The 19304-nt window shown below is 43.6% G+C and overlaps 1 protein-coding gene across 19 annotated transcripts in view; it reads right to left on the reverse strand.

Annotated features, from left to right (window-relative positions):
- LOC121167605 (regulating synaptic membrane exocytosis protein 2) overlaps positions 1–824 on the reverse strand; it is a 471939-nt gene extending 471115 nt beyond the window's left edge. For 18 of the 19 annotated variants that reach the window (XM_040997128.1, XM_040997111.1, XM_040997118.1 and 15 more), the window contains exon 1: positions 514–812. In XM_040997128.1, the coding sequence (XP_040853062.1) occupies positions 514–689 (176 nt within the window). In that variant the 5' untranslated portion in view covers positions 690–812. Of the gene's footprint in view, positions 1–513 lie in introns of all 19 variants that reach the window. The other variant, XM_040997123.1, reaches the window with a different exon arrangement.
- Between the last annotated feature and the right edge of the window lie 18480 nt (positions 825–19304).

The following is a 19304-nucleotide window of genomic DNA, read 5'->3' on the forward strand; positions in this document are numbered from 1 at the left end:
GCGCTGGCGAGCGGAGCCTCCGCCCTGCGGAGGAGCCCGGCCAGAGGTCCCCGCATCCCCCAGCCGGCGCGCCCTCGCTCGGGTCCGGCCAGGGAGCACCTGTGCACGGCCATATTGGATTCCTTGCCCCAGTCACTGCCTCGGCGCGGGGGCGGTGGGAAAGGAGAAGCGACGCGCCGAGCCTGGGCTTCAGCCTCCGCGGAGCCGGGCCCCGGAGCCCAAGTATCCGGAGGGGATGGTCCGGAAGGGCACCCGGGAGTACCACACCACCCAAAGGCTCTCCGCCCTCACCTCAGCCGGCCTCGGCAGGCGCGCGCGCGCACACACACAGACACACACACACACCGCGCGCTAAACACCCCGAAAGCAGCCCCGGCGGCCCGCAGCCCTCGTGGCCCGGACGCCGCCGGCGGGAGGGAGGGCGGCGATCCGGGACGCGCAGGCGGCCGCAGGGTAGCGGCCGAGGGGGCGGAGGGCAGGGAGGGAGGCGGGAAGATGGAGCCGGGTCCTTACTTGAGCACGGACTGCTCCTTCTCCTCTTCTTTCTTCTGCCGATCCATGACAGCGAGGATGATTTTCCTCTCCTCCTCAGTGAGGTGGCTGAGGTCGGGCATCTCGGGCTGCGGCGGCGGTTGCGAACCCGCCTGGGTGGGAGCCGGGCGGCCCCGGGGCCCGACAGGAGCCGACATGTTTGGTGGAGCCGCACCACCCTAGGGAAGCAGGGAGGCAACTCCACTGGCAGCGGCGGCACCTGCACGGGCGGCTGGGGCAGCCTCCGGCGCTGGGACAAATACATACAAATCAATGGCCTTCAATCCGAGGCCACAGCCCCCCTCCCCCAAGAAAGAAAGAGCAGGGGGGAGGGGAGGGCGAGCGCCGACTCGAGGGGGAGGCGGGTGGGGGGGCGGGCACCGAGGAGTGCGCTCCGGGAAAATGTTTCTTCTTCCCGGGGGCGAAGGGCTGGCAAGTGAGCGGTTCAGGGGAAGAGGCGAGCCGGAGGCCGGGACGCGGAGTGCGCGAGCGTGGAGGGAGGGAGGGTGGTGGAGTAAGGTGGCGGGGACAGCTCAGGGTGGGGTGACTGGAGAGAGCCGGCGGGAGGGCGGCGCGCGGCCCGGGGCGCTCGTGTACCCAGCCGGGGCGTGGGCGGGGGACGCGCGCCGCCTCGCAGGAGAAAGGAGTGCCTGCGAAGCGGGGCCCCCGGGGGAGACCGAGGAGCCGGCTCGCCGCGCCGGGAGGCGGCGTCCCGCGGGCCCGAGGGGCGCGGAGGCGGCGGGAGCGGCCGGGGGAGCGTGAGGAAGCAAAGGCGATTTCCCAGAGAAAGCAGCTCAGCCGTCCCGCCGGCTGGCGCGTCACGGGGCTCCCGCGCGCCGCGGAGGGAAGACCCCCCTACACACATATATATACACACACACACACAAACACACAACCCCCGACTCCGGGCTAGACTGCAGAAGCGAAAGAAAGCGGAGCAGGAAGGACAGAGGCTGGAAGCGGAGAGTGTCAGGGCCAGCCAGGGCCGCTCGGTTGCCAACGCCCGGATCCTAGCGAGCTCCGCCGGCGTAGCAGGGTCGGGCGCGGACCCCCTCCTCAGGACGCGCGCGCCAGGGGGCCCCTCAGACGCCACCGCTGCCCCCTTGGGTCGGTGGAGTCGCCGCGGAAGGCCAGCTCCCTGCGCTGCCGCCGCTGCTCAGTGCCGCTGCCCACGCCGCCTCCGCCCCTCCGCCTCCCAGGCTCTTCCCGCGGGGGCCGCGTCACCTCGCGGCAGCCCAGGCCGGGCCAGGGCGGGCGGGCCGCGGCCACTCCTCCTGGGCGCGACCTGGGGGCGGGAGGGGAACTCTGGCTAGAGAGAGAGAGAGGCGCCAGAGTTTGGAAGATGGAGGTGTGGCGATTGTGCGCGTGAGGGGAGTCCGAGGCGTGTGCACGGGGAGGGGGCGAGAATGTGAGTGCCTGTGAGGGCTGCCAGGTGTGACAGATGGGGGTGCGTGTCAGGGTTGGAGGGGATTGGAGAATTGGGCACCTGAGCGGGAGGGTAGAATGTGACTGTCAAGAAGTGTCATAGTGTGACGAGGTACCCCGGGGGCGGTGAATGGGGGAGGAGCGCCCAGGTATCCGACCCCGGGACGTAGGGAGTGTGAGGGGGGCCTGGGAACCGGAGGATGCGAACGTGTGGGAGGGTCCCTTGGGGTGTCAGAGCCGCGGGGTGTGGAGGGGAGGGTTGCTACCTGAGGGACTGGGGGAAGTACAGGCCTGTGGGCAGTGCAGGTGTTGTGGACTTGGACCCGAGGCTGGAGCGAGAAAGTGCTGGGAAGGGGGCAGTGGCGGGGAATGCTTGCAGAGAGCTGAAGGAAAGGAGAGCGCCAAAGTGAGACCCAGAGAGTCAGGGTTTAGGGAGCTCTGAGGGTTTACAGACAGACTTAGGGTGGTCCGGAGACAGGGTGAGCCGGAGCGAGGGCCCAAGGGCCTCTGGCTGCGTGGCCCTTAGTGGCGTCCACTTTAGGGGAGAAAGGAGCCGGTTAGGGTTCCAGGCCGAGGCTGAATTTTCGTAGCAGCGGACTCCAGGAGGAGGGAGGTGGCTGCCCTGGCCTCCCCCGGGACGGGCACAGGGCCGAGTGCAGCACCGGCTGCCCTGTTGGTGGAGGCGGGGCGGGGAGCGGGCGCGCTGCTCCGAGCGAGGCGGGAGTGGTCAGGAATGCGGGTGGATCCCTCTCTCGGATGCTCTCCCCGGCTCCGGGAGTGACAAAGTTGTGGGTGGGTGTGAGTATGTGTTTGTACACACCCCTATCCCCTGCCTCCTCCGGCGCTGTGTAGTACCAGATTCTAGATTGATGAGTAATGTAAAGCCTCTGGGGCTTGTATTGTATTTACCTTCCTGGAGTGTAGTAAATCCTACCCCTCCTCCCTCACTGTTCCCCCAGGTACGGGTTGGCTAGCTCCCAATTTCAGAGCGCTGGGGACAAAGCAGTCCTTAGAATTCTTCTCTTGTGATTTCTAAGCTTAAATGTCTGTGTTTCCTGCCCCTCACCCTCAGGCCTTATGTGTTCATCCCATCTCATTGTGTCCTATACGGCTTTGTGTTTTACTGGGGCATGTTCCACAGTATATGAACCAACCTAAAGTAAACTAGCCAATTCACACTAGTTACTCCAACCTGCCTTAACTCCCCCTACTTTTTTCTTTTTCCATAGCACTTACCACTGTTTGACAGTTGTATTTGTATTTGTATTCTTACACCCAGTTGAATAATGCGCCAGTTTGTTATGTTTATCATTGACAATCTGTTTCTCCCAAAGAGTCAGAAAAAGAAGCAGACAGCATGAATTCAACTAATATGTCCAAACACCTAGAACAATGCCTGGTCTCTGGAAAGATTTTACAGCAAATATCTATTGAATGAATTTCTGGGTAACTAAATTCATCATACTTGTTGGTTTCAGTTGGGCAAGAGAAAGGAACAAAGCATTCTCAAAAGCATTGACCAGAGGTGTGAAGAAAGTTAGATATAAAGTATTTGCGAAGCCAGAGTTTTGGGATTCAGTTCCTGCCTAGCTCTAGCATTACCTCCAACCCAGCCTGTGAACATGTCCCTCTTAAGCCGTGACCATCTACTCTACTGAATGGCTTAGACCTTCTCTGCTCCCTCAGTCCGTTCACTACCGTGTCTTTACCGTAAGCTCATGCGTCCCTTTGTCCTCCTTCCGTCTGCTTTCTCCAGGCTCTCTTGCCATTGTACATACTTTGCTTATATAATAACACTTGTCCTAGTGTGTTGTTGCCATTTATGTCCCTGTCTACTCCTCAAGTTGACCATGCCTCATACATTATGGGCATTAAATAAGAGTAGGCTGAATGAATACATGCATAATCAGAACATGGTCAGAAAATCACTTCACTGTAAAAGGAGGCAGGAGTTGCAGCAAAATCTGGATAAATGGATTGTAGCAAGATTACACTGCAGTCTCAGGCTATGCCAAAGAAGTCAAACTCATCTTATTAGATAGTGGAGTTTTGTCAGGTGGAGAACTGACGTGATCAGCTTAGATTTCAGGAGGATTTCCTGCTTTCAGCTCATTACCCATATATAAAACACCTGCTAAGAGAATTACTCAAAGCACACAGCTGTACAGTGGTTTAGGCTTGGAGACAGAAAGAGCAGAAATTTTATTTCCTTTTTTCAGAATTTATTTTTGTAGCTATTTTCCTCAAACGATTATAGCAGCATGATAATGAGGCCAAGATCATGGTTTAAATCCCAAGTGAGTCAGTGCAGAATCCACAGCTGACTGTTGGTCTTTGCCATTTGTCAAATGTCAACATGTTATTTCTTGACCAGAAATGAGTTGGAGAATTCGACTGGTTCACCTAAAAATTAATCAGTAGTGTTAGCAAAGTAATTCAAATTACATGAATATTGGTTCTGATGCCTTAATATCATTTTATATTTAAATAACACCATTATGCTACATGAGAAAAAGAATATATTGTTTGTTCTGGAAAAGAAGCTAGAGATTAATACAGTTTAACTATTAAGATTTGATGCTGAGAAGTAATGAAAATTTTAGTAGATGCTAGATAGATATGCTTTATTATTTTTTATGTGTTAGGCAACAAAACAGGGGTCTTGGAATATAATATTCTAGTCGGCTTTTCTTTACAGCACTATAGAGGTGTTTTCTATTTTTTGTTCCCTTCTAAGCAACCAATATGCACATCTATAAAGTGAAACAGGATAATGTCAGAGTTGGGATATGAAGGACAATCAATGTTACTGTTTTTAATGAAATCTTTACATCTTTGACTACTTGAGGAAACAAAAGAAAAAAATGAATTTTGAGAAGTCATAAATAAATCCAAACCCTTAGTGAACAATTGGATCTAGGGGCTAAATACTGATTAAATAGTGAGAGCAGATAACACCATAAAGATAATCAGCCAGTCATTAAATAGAGTGATTAAATTTCAACAGTAATGTTCAAATGGAGGTCTCCTGGCTCCCTGTCCACTATTCATTATACTACACACATTTGCATAATGTGATTATGTATATATTCTATTTCCTTTACTAAAATCTATGCACACTTTTATTATAGTGCCTGGCATAAACTAGGCAGCAAAAACAATTACATTTAACTCAACATACTCCCTAATAACTGTAATACTTAAAATGTATGTAATAGAACTAATGCTTAATTAAGGAGATAATGTGCTCCAGTTTATCTGATATACTCAGTTTTCCCAGGATGGTCCTTATTTAATCTAGTAATCAGAGATGATCATTAATTGCAACTTATTTCAAAAGATTCCAGCTTGTGCCTCATATTACAAAATCCATCTAAATTTAGTGGAACATGAAATAGACTCAGGACACACAATATGTTATGGATAAGGGAAATCTTTAAAAATTCAAATAATTTGACTGGCATGATGTCTCAACAGTCTAGTCCTCCACCTGCAAGTGCCTGTTTCCCATATGGGTGCCAGTTCATGTCCCAACTGTTCTGCTTCCCTACCAGCTCCCTGCCTGTGGCCTGGGAAAGCAGTGGAGGATGGCCTAAAGGCTTGGGGCCCTGAACCCACCTGAGGCTTCAGGTTCCTGGCTTCAGATTGGCTCAGCTCTGTCTGCCTTTCAAATAAAAATAAATAATAAATATTTTAACAATCAAATCATACGTTCCTAAAGTGAAAGTCTCTGTCAAAACTAGCCTGCAATTGCAATACTATATGCAAAACATTGATTAAATATTGACCAAAATGAAGTTTGTGAATTCTCCACCAGAAAGAAAAAAGTCATTCATTCTCTTATAGGAAGAGGTTTTTATGTATTTGTCTGTTTGTTTACCCCATTTGAAATTTAGAAATAATAAACAGAAACACTAAATGCATCTTCTAATGGAGATTCATGGCAAAAATGTATCAAACTACCTGAGGAATTGTGAGATAAACATTATTGATAAAAGTCTCAAATACAGTATAAAAAGATTTAGTCATAGCAAGCTTCCTAACAGGGGAAGATAACAGCTGCTTGTTTTAAAGGACATGAAACGTGGTGACAGTTTTGAGCAAAATCTATACAATTTGGAAGAGCCTTCAATCTATGATGTTCTACAAAATATGGCTTTCAGAGACCAAGGGTATGCTTTGGTTTGAATTGATCTGTCCCATCCTAAATTCATGTCAAAATTTAATCCTCACTATGAGATATTAAGTAACGTGAAATTTAAGAGGTGATCAGGGCTCTGCCCTCACAAATGGGATTATGTGCTCATGTGACTAATGGATGAATGGGTTGATGGGTTATCTCAAGAGCCGGTCTGCTATAACAACCTATTTCACTAAGTATCCTCAGGCTCCTTTTCTCTTGCCCTGTGATGCCCTCACCAGCTTTCTGGACCCTGCCAACAAGAAGACCTTCACCACATGTAGCCCTTGGCGCAAGGCCACTAGAACTATGAGCCAAAATAAACCTTATCTCTATAACTTGCCCAGTCTGTATTTCTGTGTTATTAATAAGCAACAGACAATGGACTAAGATTCGGTTGACTTCCACACATTGACGAGCTGCTGTATATTTAAATGCCTCCCTCTGAGTATGAGAATGGTGCCTGATCCAGCTGCTTTCGTTCCTCTCCTTTACTCTGCCAGACACTGTGAAATTCAAGAAACCATATCCTAGATCTGATGAAAGGAGATGCAGAACTTCCTATCAGCTGCGTACTGATGGTACCGCATCCCTAATTACTTCACTATCTTTCTGATTAGTGTCCTATAACACTAAACTGAAAGGAAGACAGAAAAGGGCCCTGTCATTTCCCATAAGGGAAAAGTGAAAAAAAAAAAATGAACATCAGAAATAAAAACTAACCCAAGTTTATTACAGCCCCTATTTTACTGGCTGAAAAAAAAAATTGGTTCATCTCAATACCAGAGAGAGAATTATGTGTATTATATTTGTTAGCTGCATGATAGTTAAAACACAGAGAAACGAAGAGAGACAGACAGATGGTGACAGATCTTACAACAGCTCATTCTCTCCCCAAATGACTGAAACAAGCAGGACTGGTCTAGGCCAGAACCAGAAGCCTAGGACTCATGGGACCCTGAGGCCCTCTCATGAGAGGCAGGTGATCAGTAACAGAGGAGCTACGACTCCAATTAAGCACTCCAATATGGAATGCAGACATCCTGCATAATGACTTAACCATGGGACTACACTCACCCCCAGCTGCTTATTTTATAAGGGGCTTATTATCTATCAAGAAAATTTTGGAAAAACTGAGTTTAAAAAAAAAAAAAAGATGTATTCAACTGAAAGAGTTGCAGAGAGACAGATCTTCCATCCACTGGTTCACAGCCCAAATGGCTGCTAAGGCTGGAACTGGACCAATCTGAGGAGCCTCTTTCAGGTCTTCCATCTGGGTCAGGGTCCCAAGCACCTGAATCACATTCCAGTGTTTTTCCAGGTAAAAAAGCAGGGAGCTTGACGACAAGCAGAACAGCCAGAACTAACACCAGTGCTCATATGGGATGCTGATGCTGCAGCTGAAGGGTTAGCTTGCTATGCCACCAGGCCAGCTGGAAATACTGAGCTTTACAGGCTTCAAATTTTCTCTTATAACATCAAAATCCTTGACAATGTGACCAGTGAGATTACTTCTGCCTTTCAAAGGTAATGACTGTATGCACTACTACTATCTAATATTTCTGAAACATTTTATTCATGAAGCATATATTGGTAACTACTAAGAATAACATAAATAATTATGTAACAAATAGTGGCTACTTTTTTAAAAAAGTTTACAAACTAAGAAAGACACAAATATTTGTAATCCCTTGCTACACTGGAGTAGGCATCTGGTAGAGTGATAAAGATGCCACGTGGGATGCCAAAACTGTTATTGGAAAGCCTGCATTTGAATCCCAGCTCCATTCCTGTTTCCAAATTTCTGCTCGTTCATGTTCTGGGAGTTATCAGGGGCTGACTTAAGCATTTAAATTCCTGCCATCCACTTGAGCGACCCATTTAAGGCTGGACTCCTGGTTTCAGCCTGGCCCAGTCGGAAGATGCTGCAAGCCTTTAGCGAGAAACAGCCAGAAGGGAGACCTCTCTCTGTCTCTCTGCCTGTTAAGTAATCAAATATTTAATTATATTTTAAATAAATAATTTTCAATTCTTTGCTATGAGAAGAGTATCTGTAAAGTCTGTGGAAATGGCAAAGAGGATGTACCTAATGAAATGAGAACATTTCTACCTTGAAACGAGGAAGCAAGAAATTTTCACTTGGGTCTTAATGACATGAAATTTAAGAAGATTATTTAAATGGGAACAAAGATGGTTACCTAGAATTAAAGATTCTTTTGTATGCTCTGGAGTGTAGGTTGACAGATTAAAAGGGGATAGTTGTTAGAAATGAGGCTGGAAATTGAACTGAATTAATCTTATCAATCCTCTAGGATATGCTAAGGAGTTTGAACATCACCTGCCAATAGTGATTCTCAAAATGCAGAGCCTGATTCATTAGTAGGGGAGGAGCTTGACATTCTGAGTTTCTAATGAGCTCCAAGTGATGCCTCTGCTGCTAAGGCTAGCTACAGTTTGACTGGGAAGTAGTCTACACCAGGGAAGTGGAATAGTGAGATTGTTTCTACAAAAAAGTCACTTTGAACAAGTAGGAAGTACAATGGGAAGAACCAAAAGTAATGATGGAAAGCTACTAAAATAATATGAGGCAGGTAGGACCTGAATAATGGTTATGCAGAAACAAAGAAGAGAGTATATTCAACATGATTTAAGATGTATAACAAGGGGCCGGTGTTGTGCCATAGCAGTAAAGTCACCCCATGTAACACCAGTCCATATGGACTCTGGTTCAAGTCACAGCTGCTCCTCTTCTGATTCAGGAAGACAGCACAAGATGACATAACTGTAACCTAAGTGTTTGGGCCCCTGCCACACACGTGGAGGACCTGGAAGAAGGCCCTGGCTATTGGCTTTGGTCTGGCTTAATGCTGGCCTTTACAGCCATCTGGGAAATGAGCCAGCAAAGAGGAGACATTTCTCTCTGTGCATCTCTGCCTCTATGTAACTCTGGCTTTCAAATAAATATACAGTATTACATAAAAGGATAATGCATAGATATTACATAAAAATTAAAAGCAAAAGATGTAGGACAAGTAGGACTCAGTGGCCTATCAGCCACTGTGGGAGATATATCAGATGAAGGAGAGGGGTTTTTATACCAAGAACCCAGTAGTCTCACTTTATATCATTTAAATGAAGAAATTTCATCAAGTGTTGAACTGTGTGCCAATGATAACAAGACTATAAAAGTACACTTTGTTAGGCTGGAGCATTCTTCTGCCCATTTTCTATTCAATCCTTTAACATCCTAAAATTGATCAACTGCTGTGTTGTTGGTAGGACTATCCATAACCACACTAACCACATGTGGATATTTAAGTATATAATTTATTATTATATTAATTCAGTTAATAGTAAACATTGATTTCCAAATTACAGTGGTTCTAAAGAGCTATCCAGAGCTAAAGATTACTACTTTATACATTACAGATTGAAAACATTTCCACCTTGAAATAAATTTCTACAGGATATTACTGATAGGACCAGTTAAACATCTAATTGACACAGTACATCAACATCATAAAATAAATCTATATGCCTTTATTCTCTATTTCTTATAAAATTTATACTTTTTTCCTAGAATATACTTCAAAAAATTTTTTGTGCCACAATGAGCAAAAGTAAGAAACAGAAATTTTTTAAAGCATGCCATATTGGAGGTGAATTTGGCAAGCCCAACAACATCACTTTCCTTTGAGAAACAACACCAGGGTTTGGAAGTCCCAGAAGATCATATACTCCTGAGGAAATGAGCTCATTTCTAAGTCCCTGAGAGTGTTAACAGACACACTGCTTTCATGCGAGTAGCAGTTAGCTCAATTTCAAAGGATTGTGCAATTGTCATGAGTAGTTTAATCAAGATGGAAGAATTGAGTACAAAGATTTAAAGGTGCAATCTCTTCTAGGCATTTCCGCATAACAATATTCAGCTAACATGTAGAGAAAGTTCTTTCTCTGAGGATACTTTCAGTAATGTGTAAAGGAAAAGTCAACATCAGTTGACTTTCAATTTATGGGCTCATATGACTAGAAAAAACAGAGAAATAGGTAAATCCATGGTGTTGGTTTTAACAATGTCCCTTTCACTGACAAATATGGCTTGTAAACATAATCAGGATCTTTCCAAATCTGACCCAACCTCCTCCATATCCATTCACCAGAAGTTCTGAACTGTGCACTGCTGAGAGCACATTTCATTCATCCCTGTAGTCAGCGTGGGTCATCCTCTAATGGTGTGCTCCTGACTAACCCATATTGCAGCAAGGTATTGCAAGTCTAGGCACTTGAACCACCAAAACCACATGGCTACTACATAATAGGGAAGTGGGAAGTAACCAGAACACATAACACAACAGAAAAATAGATTGGCTTCATCTGGTGGCTCTACCCATTTCTATGCAGGTGTCTTATATTGCGGCCCTCTAGGCTGCCTTTCATCCAGCACAATGACCATATGGTTCCAGGCTTCACATCCTTGCACCATGATATTGAACAAAGAGATTCTTATCCCCATTCCAAAAATAGAGCACTGAAATTCTTCCCCATTCTGCCCTTCACCCCCAGACCCAACTGAAAAATTTTATGAACAGAGCAAATAGAATATGTTAGCAATTGCAATAAACTAACCATAGTTCTTCTTGATGTTACAAATAGGATCAGCTCTCCCCAGGCTCCTTGAGCTTATTACATTCTGGATGCTATTAATAATGAGAAAGAAGGTAATTAATGTTGGCTATGGAGCCAATGATGTCCACTCCATCATTTTTAAAGCCCAACTAAAGATGCCCTCATTGACAAGGTTCGTTCTATAAACTGCCTGGACTTGTGATGCACTGTATATTTTATGTATGTATGACTTGTCTCCCAACTAAGTTATAAGTTCCTTGAAGTCAGTCATATTATATTGAGCTGTATAGAAAGAGTACTTAATGAAGGATAAAATTGTTTTATCCTGGTTTTAGCACTATATATTTAGAAATTGGAACTCTGTGGTCAGACATAAGTTATGTTGAAAAGAGTAACGCATCTCTGAGAACTGCCCTAAGGAGAGACAAATAAGGAAAGCCATGGACCCTTAGGTTCACTCGAGCAGCGTAACTCCCTAAAACACATTCTCATTTCTACTTTTAGGAGGAGTCTGAGGCCAGTATGACTTTCTAATTGCTGTGCTTAATAATTGTAACAATATTAATTAAAATAATATTAATACCAATTATAAAATTGACTATCACAGTTAGATCTGTCAATGTGTTTTCCTTAAGGCGACATCTCAGGAAACATTCTATTCATTCCTTTCATTACTGATCCCTTGATCCCTGTAACAATCCAATGTGTTCCTGCAAACAAGGTGCTGACGTCCTTTTCCTTAGCCAATGTAAATGCTGAAAGACCCAACACCTTGTTTAGAAATATTTTCTATTTCTGTACAAAACATTTCATTAATTAAAACATCATTTTACTAAAGTGCTATGACTTAAAAATTTTAAATATCTAGTCTTCAATAACAAAGGCTTCCCAATGTGATTGTAGCATTGAACATTGCAGCTATATGACATCTTACTTTTTTTAAAGATTATTTTCTTTTTATTGCAAAGTCAGATATACAGAGAGGAGGAGAGACAGAGAGGAAGATTTTCCATCCAATGATTCACTCCCCAAGTGACTACAACAGCTGGTGCTGCGCCAATCCAAAGCCAGGAGCCAGGAACTTCCTCCAGGTTTCCCATGTGGGTGCAGGGTCCCAAGACTTTGGGCCTTCCTCTACTGCTTTCCCAGGCCACAAGCAGGGAGCTGGATGGGAAATGCAGCTGCTGGAATTAGAACCGGCGCCTATATGGGATCCTGGCACGTTCAAGGCTAGGACTTCAGCTGCTAGGCCACTGTGCTGGGCCCAACATCCTTTTTCATTATCTATGTTTTTAATAAGAAAATTGCTCTGTTACCATGTCTGTGAAACAGTGATAATACAATTAAAATCATATTGTGATGGGAGATCAATAGAGTAGCTTAGATCACTTCCTCACAAAATGCTGAAGAAGCATATCTGTTAACGTAGGTGAGAAAGCTCTGGGTAAATTGTTGAGTCAATTATTCTAATTCCAGTTCCCACAATGCACAGGCTATGTGCCTCAGGAAGAAACTTGAAGTATGTAGGAAAAGTCAAAAATTAGTCTGAGATGTTTGAACCAGGCTCCAAAGCATCGATCCAAGAAACAGTCGGTATTGTCAAGGAAACATCTCTTTGGTGATGGCAAATGAAATGCCTGGAGATACAGAAGCAAGAACATTAAAAGGGAAGGAAGCAAAACTATATGAATGCTTTAGGATTGCTATAAATGCAACTTGTATCTTTATGCATATCTTTTCCTGTTTTCATTCATCTTTTGTTCTATCCAGATGTTTAGCAAAGATTTCCAAATAACTGCCTGTTTCTCTTTAGGGGGACAAAAAAAGAAACACTAGCAGTTACTACCCAGCATAATTCAGACCAGAGCTTAATGCCCAGCATAATTCCGCATAGGGTACCACAGCCCTTGCTAAAGAAAGGTGAAAATGGAAATGAAAGAATTAAGATTGTATAGTTGGCTTATCATCCTGGAGATTTTCCTTCCAAAATTTTCATTGAATGAATTTCAGAAAATGTATTTAACTTTTGGAAAAAGAGAGGGAAGGAAAGAAGAGTAAACAAAGCAAGAGGAAGGAGAAGGGAAGGAAAGTAGAAGGGGTTGCTGTGGGTTACACCACTGCTGACATTCCTTATAAAGCCAGTTCAAGTCCTGGCTGCTCCACTTCTGACTCAGCTCCCTGCTAACGCACCTGGGAAAGCAGCAGATGATGAGTGAAGTGACTGGGCTCCTGCCACCCATGTGGAACACCCAGATGAAGTTCCTGGCTCCTGGCTTTGTTCTGACCCAGCCCAGCTGCACAACTATCAAGAAGTGAACTAATGGTCTAGAGGTTAGAAAAATTCTCTCTTGCATTGTCACTCTACCTTTCAAATAAATAAGCATTAAAAAAGAAGAGGGACATTGCATTGTACTTAAATTCATAGTATGTTTGCAAACCTGATAGGCTCATTCTTAAGAATATTAAGCTATTTGGTTTTCATAAGAAAGGGAAATAGCATGAATATTCAGTGAGGAAAATCTCAGAAAAACAAAGTTGAAGATGTGGAAACATTTTTGACTATTACCAACATCATCTAATTATAGAGCCCCATGGTGTCCAATAATTAACTTCTTCTTCACATAATACTGTGTTGGTTGGTACAAAGATGATTCCCTAATGACTTCAAGTATTTAATAAAAATTGAAACTATAAAGATTTAAGATAGTTGAAATAACAAGGGGAAATAGAAAAACAAAGATATGAATTTCAGTAAAAGGAATGTTTAGAGGGAAAAAAAGTGAAAATAAAGCAAATGGTTAAAATGAGAGGTTTAGGAAGTGTAGGCGTTGAGGGGATGAAGTGGAGGGCAGTAAAAGGTGTTACTTAATTTTTCTAGCTTACAATCCTAAAAGAATTAATAAAATGGATATAGTACCTTATTCAATTATGCTCATTGATTGAGTTAAGCCAATAATAATTGTATTTCTTCAGCTTTTATGTACCTCCAAGGTAACATCTTTTCTCTCTCTCTCCTCCCTCTCTCTCTCTCTCAAATTTGTTTTAGTTTTTTTGAAGGGCAAATTTAGAGGGAGAGAGAATCTTCTTCTATCCATAAGGCCACAATGGTCAGGGCAAGGTCAAAGCCAGGAACCAGAAACTCCATTCAGGTCATAGGGTCCAGGTACTTGGGCTGTCTTCTACTGCTTTCCCAAGCACATCAGCAGGCAACTGGACTTAAAGTGGAACAGCTAGGATTTGAACTGGTCCTCTAATAACTGGTCCTCCAATAAATGGGCCAGAGCATGCCTGACTTGTTCCCCTGTCTGAGGAGTAGCTAGAATAAATCCAGAGCAAGTATCAACAGTAACATGCACATACTTTAGTGTCCCAAACTCTGGGATGTGTGTCACATCCATTTGCAAATAATCTTAATATAATTCAATCAACCTGATTAACTGTCTCCACAAAACAGGAGATTAATCTGTTGGCATTCTTGAGGCCTCATAAGAATACCAAGGGAAGGGCCCGGCAGCGTGGCCTAGCAGCTTAAGTCCTAGCCTTGAACGCACCAGGATCCCATATGGGCACTGATTCTAACCCCGGCAGCTCCACTTCCCATCCAGCTCCCTGCTTGTGGCCTGGGAAAGCAGTTGAGGAAGGCCCAAAGTCTTGGGACCCTGCACCCACATGGGAAACCTGGAGGAAGTTCCTGGCTCCTGGCTTCTGGCTCCTGGCTTCGGATCGGCATAGCATCAGCTGTTGCGCTCACTTGGGGAGTGAATCATCGGACGGAAGATCTTCCTCTCTGTCTCTCCTCCTCTCTGTATATCTGACTTTCCAATAAATAAATAAATCTTTAAAAAAAAAAAAGAATGCCAAAGGAAGCCCTAGAATTCGAAATTTTTGAATTCTTGGAGCCTTTTTAAAGATAGCTAAAACATCTGGGCTGTGGAAATTTGGGGAGTTTAATGCAATTCTGAAAAAGCTGAAATCCCAAATAATTAAACGGAGAAATAAGTTGCATTTTGTCTGGGGCTATAGCTAATCCTGCCTCAGCTGAAGGGAGAAATGCTGAAGTTGCTCCTGTAAATCTTTCACAGCTGCGCCCAGATTTAATGGCGCCGATGGCACAGGCAGCACAGAGGGCTCTATGCCTGGCCAAAAGAGATTTTTGCTTGGCACACGCTCTATGGGCACATGCTCTATGGGTGGAGGATCCTCGGCAAACTCACTTCTATCCTCTTCCCTTTCCTCCTCCTCAGAAGAGGACCGCGAGTTTTCTTCGCGATGTTTCTCCAGACTTTCTTTGGTCTGGTTTTCCCTTTCCTTTTTTACCCTGGTTTGGGGTCCCCTCTGTCTTCTTACTCTGGTTTGCAGTTCCCTGCCCCTTCTTATGGATAATTTTTCAAGGAAGGGTTGCACCACCGCTTGAGGGGATGACAAAGCATTTTTTACCAAGCACCAGAGGAAAAAGGTGGCTACAAGGAGAGCAAACCATGGGGATACCTCACAGACAGATCTCTGATTTCCTTAATCATCTGCACTTTAGCGAGTTCTTGCCCCATGATAAATTTTACTTATGCCCCTGCAAAATATTTAATTCTAAGCTTGCCTCTGGATTTCCGGGGTCCCTCAGATTGTCCCTCATGCCCCAGGACAGGGAGAAGGTCTGGGGATGAAATCACTTATGCCCCTGCAAAATTTTTCTTAGAAATTCCCGAGCCCATTATCAACTCACCTTATTTGCCTCGCACCCTGAGGTTCCTCAGTAGCTCCACCATATCAGGTTCCCTGTACAGGGTACCAATTGTCCTGACCTGCAGGACAGGATGCTCAAACCCTGAGGGTGGACTGGGAATGCTGGGCTGCTAGCCCCCAGGCTGCTGGCCCAAGAAACACACGGACACACGTACTTGGTGAAAAAGAGTGCCAATGCTCTTTATTTTACTCCTCATATATATACCTTCTTCTCTAGGGGAGGAGGAGAAGGGGAGGGGTTTCCTGGAACTAATTATCTTCATTGAAACAGGGGAGGAACTAATCATCTATATTGAAACAGGGAAGGAACTAATCATCTATATTGAAACAGGGGAGGAACTAATTATTTGAACAGGAACAAGGGCGGAGGTTCTGTTCCGCTTGCTTTGCACGGGATGTTCTGGCCTAATATCCTGCTTGCTGTGGCCCTGCTTGCCCAAGGTAGGTTTTGCAATGCAGCAGGTTGTCAGGCATGCCAAGTCTAAGGCCTGTAAGTCTGTGGCTCCTAACAGTGAGCCAGTGGATGGAAGATCTTTCTCTCTGTATTTCTTTCTATCTCTATATCTACCTTTCCAATAGTAATTTTTAAAAAAACGAGTGAAAATAATAGCTTCCTTTTTTAAAATGCTTTGTTAGGAAGACTGTAAACCACTTGATGACATGTCCATGTTTTTAACACTTTTTTTCCCCAACAATGTATATAAAGTAAGCTGGACCTTTGTTTTCTCTTACTGATTAACTGAAATGTTTATCTAAAGACTTTAAGAAGGATCCTCATTTACAAATATTTAGAAATTTATACAATATTTACCTAAGTTTTTCTTTTTTAATTTTTTTAAGATTTATTTATTTTTATAGGAAAGGCAGATATACAGAGAGGAGGAAAGACAGAGAGGAAGATCTTCCGTCCGATGATTCACTCCCCAAGTGAGCGCAACACTGATGCTATGACGATCCAAAGCCAGTAGCCAGGAACTTCTTCCAGGTCTCCTACACAGGTGCAGGGGCCCAAAGCACTGGGCCGTCCTCTACTGCTTTCCCAGGCCACAAGCAGGGAGCTGGATGGGAAGTGGAGCAGCCAGGACTAGAACCAGCGCCCATATGGGATCCTGGTGCGTTCAAGGGGAGGAGTTTAGTTGCTAGGCCACGCCGCCGGGCCCTACCTAAGTTTTTATAATCTGCATTAAGTGGATTTTAAAAAACAAACCATAATAATGGGAAAAATTCAAAAGTTTCCATCTTTGTCTGCAGCCCCACCCACCATTGATAACTATTGTTAATAATTTCTTCCAAAATAATTCACACATAGTATGAAATCATTATATACAGTCTGCTACACCAACTTGCATTTTTACTTTAGACTATATTTTGGAACACTTTCAATACTAGTACTGTAGAATTAAATCATGCTTTTTAAATTTTTTTACTTTTTTTTTTCATTCTAGAAGCAAACCAATCCTCATCTACTGACCCATACCCCAAATGCTCACAATGGGTGGGAATGGAATCAGGAACTCAGAACCAGGAACTCAATTCAGTTCCTTCAAGTAAGTGTCAGGGACCTGGCTACTTAAACTATCACCTAGTATCTCTCAGGGTCTACACTGGCAGTTAGCTACAATCAGGAATTGCAGTCAGACACTATTATAAGCAATCTGGATAGTCAAATGTCTGCCCCAAATGACATTCTTAATGTTTACATTGTTGTACCATAGTTTCATTAATCCGTTTTCTTGAGATTATAAACAATGCTACAATGATTTTGGGGGGAAATCATTCAAACTTTTTTGTGAACTGATGACTAAATTCAATCAATAGTTTATTATTATTTAAGGTTAAGTGGCTGTTTGACAAACTTTATCTCTACTATCCACCTTTAGCTGCAATAGGCAGAGCCTGATGGTGTACATTTTTATCCACCTATTTGCTAGTAACTATTTGCTGATTTTTTTTATGAGGAAGGTCAAATTACTCTCTTATATTCACATTCCTAACCTAATCCATCAGTAAGATCTGCCAGTACTATCTTCAAAATAAATTCTGAATCCAATCACTTTTTTCACCATATCCAGGATTTGAACTGGGGCTACTGTCATCACTTGGCTAGATCATAATATCTTTCTAACTGGGGTTCCCTCTTTCCAATCCTGTCTCCCACATGAACTCTTCCTCACATGATACCAGAGAGATCTTGTAAAAGTTTAGCCAGAATCATATTAGGTTTTGCTCTAAGACTGCTTAAAATGTTCCAAAATATTCAGAATATTATCCTAAGGTGACATTCAATCTCTCTGTCACCTTCCTCTAGTCTTATTGGCCTTCTCACTGTTTCTTAATACAGGAAACCAACTCAGGTCTCTGGACTACTGGGTACACCCATACTCCACCTGGAAACATCCTTCCTTGAAGAATCATACATCTGAATTCTCAGTTCAGTATCATCTCTTCAGAGACATGATACCATCTTTTTTAATTATGCCACTTGCTTCTTATCATCTTGAATATCTTTGGTTCTTTCCTTCATTGAACTTTTCATTACTTCAAAAAATGTTACATATACTTCTATTTGTAGATTGCTGTTTCTGTCAGCTACCGTATATAATCCTTGTAACAGAAAGAATTTTGTCTTTCACATTGATGTATCCCTAACACTTAAATAGGTCTGACACATCACATGTGCTCAAAAAATATCTTTTTATCAAAGTACAATTCATGGTTAACTAATACAGGATTTGGGGTCTCCAGATTTGTATTATTCCATCATATTACTTATTTTTAAAGCTATCATAGAAGCATATGTATAAACTTGAAGACACAATTACCAACAAATCATGTCTGGACAACTTCCCTAAAGAGTCTAGATAATATAAGAAGACAGTTGAATTTGATTATCACCAGTGGAACAATTATCTGATTTGTTTTTTCATTTGTGCTGATAATTTGTCAGGTGTCCCAGACATGAGTCTTGTACACTTGCAAGAATAAATGAGATTAAATGTGACATCCACATAAGGTGACTAACATGCCCACTTTGCTGTTAGGATCAGTGGTGTTTGACATTTCCATTCACCTAAAAAAAAATCACAGGATATTCTAAATTATGGAGATTTATTTTATTCTTTAAAAAAATTATTTATTTATATTAGAAAGGAAGATTTACACAGAGAAGGAGACACAAACAGAAAGATCTTTCAGCCACTGGTTCACTTCCAAAATTGCCACAATGATGAGAACTGAGCCGATCCAAAACCAGGAGCCAGGAGTTTCTTCCAGGTTTCCCATGTGGGTGCAGGGTCCTAAGGCTTTGGGCCATCCTTCCCTGCTTTCCCAGGCCACCAGTGTGGAGCTAGATGGGAAGTAGAGCAGCTGGGACATGAACCAGCACCCATATGGGATCCCAGTACATGAAAGGCAAGGATTTAGCCATTGACACCCTTGCTTTTATTTTGTTTTGTTTTGTTTTGTTTTAAAGATGTGTTTAGTTTAAATGCTGAGAGAGAGAAGTAGAGACAGAGAAAGAAAGATCTCTCATCTGCTAGTTCACTGCCTGAATGATCACAACCACCAAGTGTAGCACAATGAATCTAGGAATTTCATCCAGGTATCCCACATGATGGCAGGGACCCAAGCAGCTGGAACCTCCTACCAACCTTCCCAGATGCATTAGAAGGAAGCTGGATCAGAAATGGAACAGCCAGGACTCAAACTGGTGTTCTGAAATTGGATGTCAAAATCATAAGTGGCAGCTTAACTCACTACACTGCGATGCTAGACCTCTATGCTCTCTTATGGGTAATTTTTA

The sequence above is a fragment of the Ochotona curzoniae genome, unplaced genomic scaffold (assembly GCF_017591425.1).
Source record: "Ochotona curzoniae isolate NIBS_2020 unplaced genomic scaffold, NIBS_Ocur_1.0 patch4, whole genome shotgun sequence".
NCBI lineage: Eukaryota > Metazoa > Chordata > Mammalia > Lagomorpha > Ochotonidae > Ochotona > Ochotona curzoniae.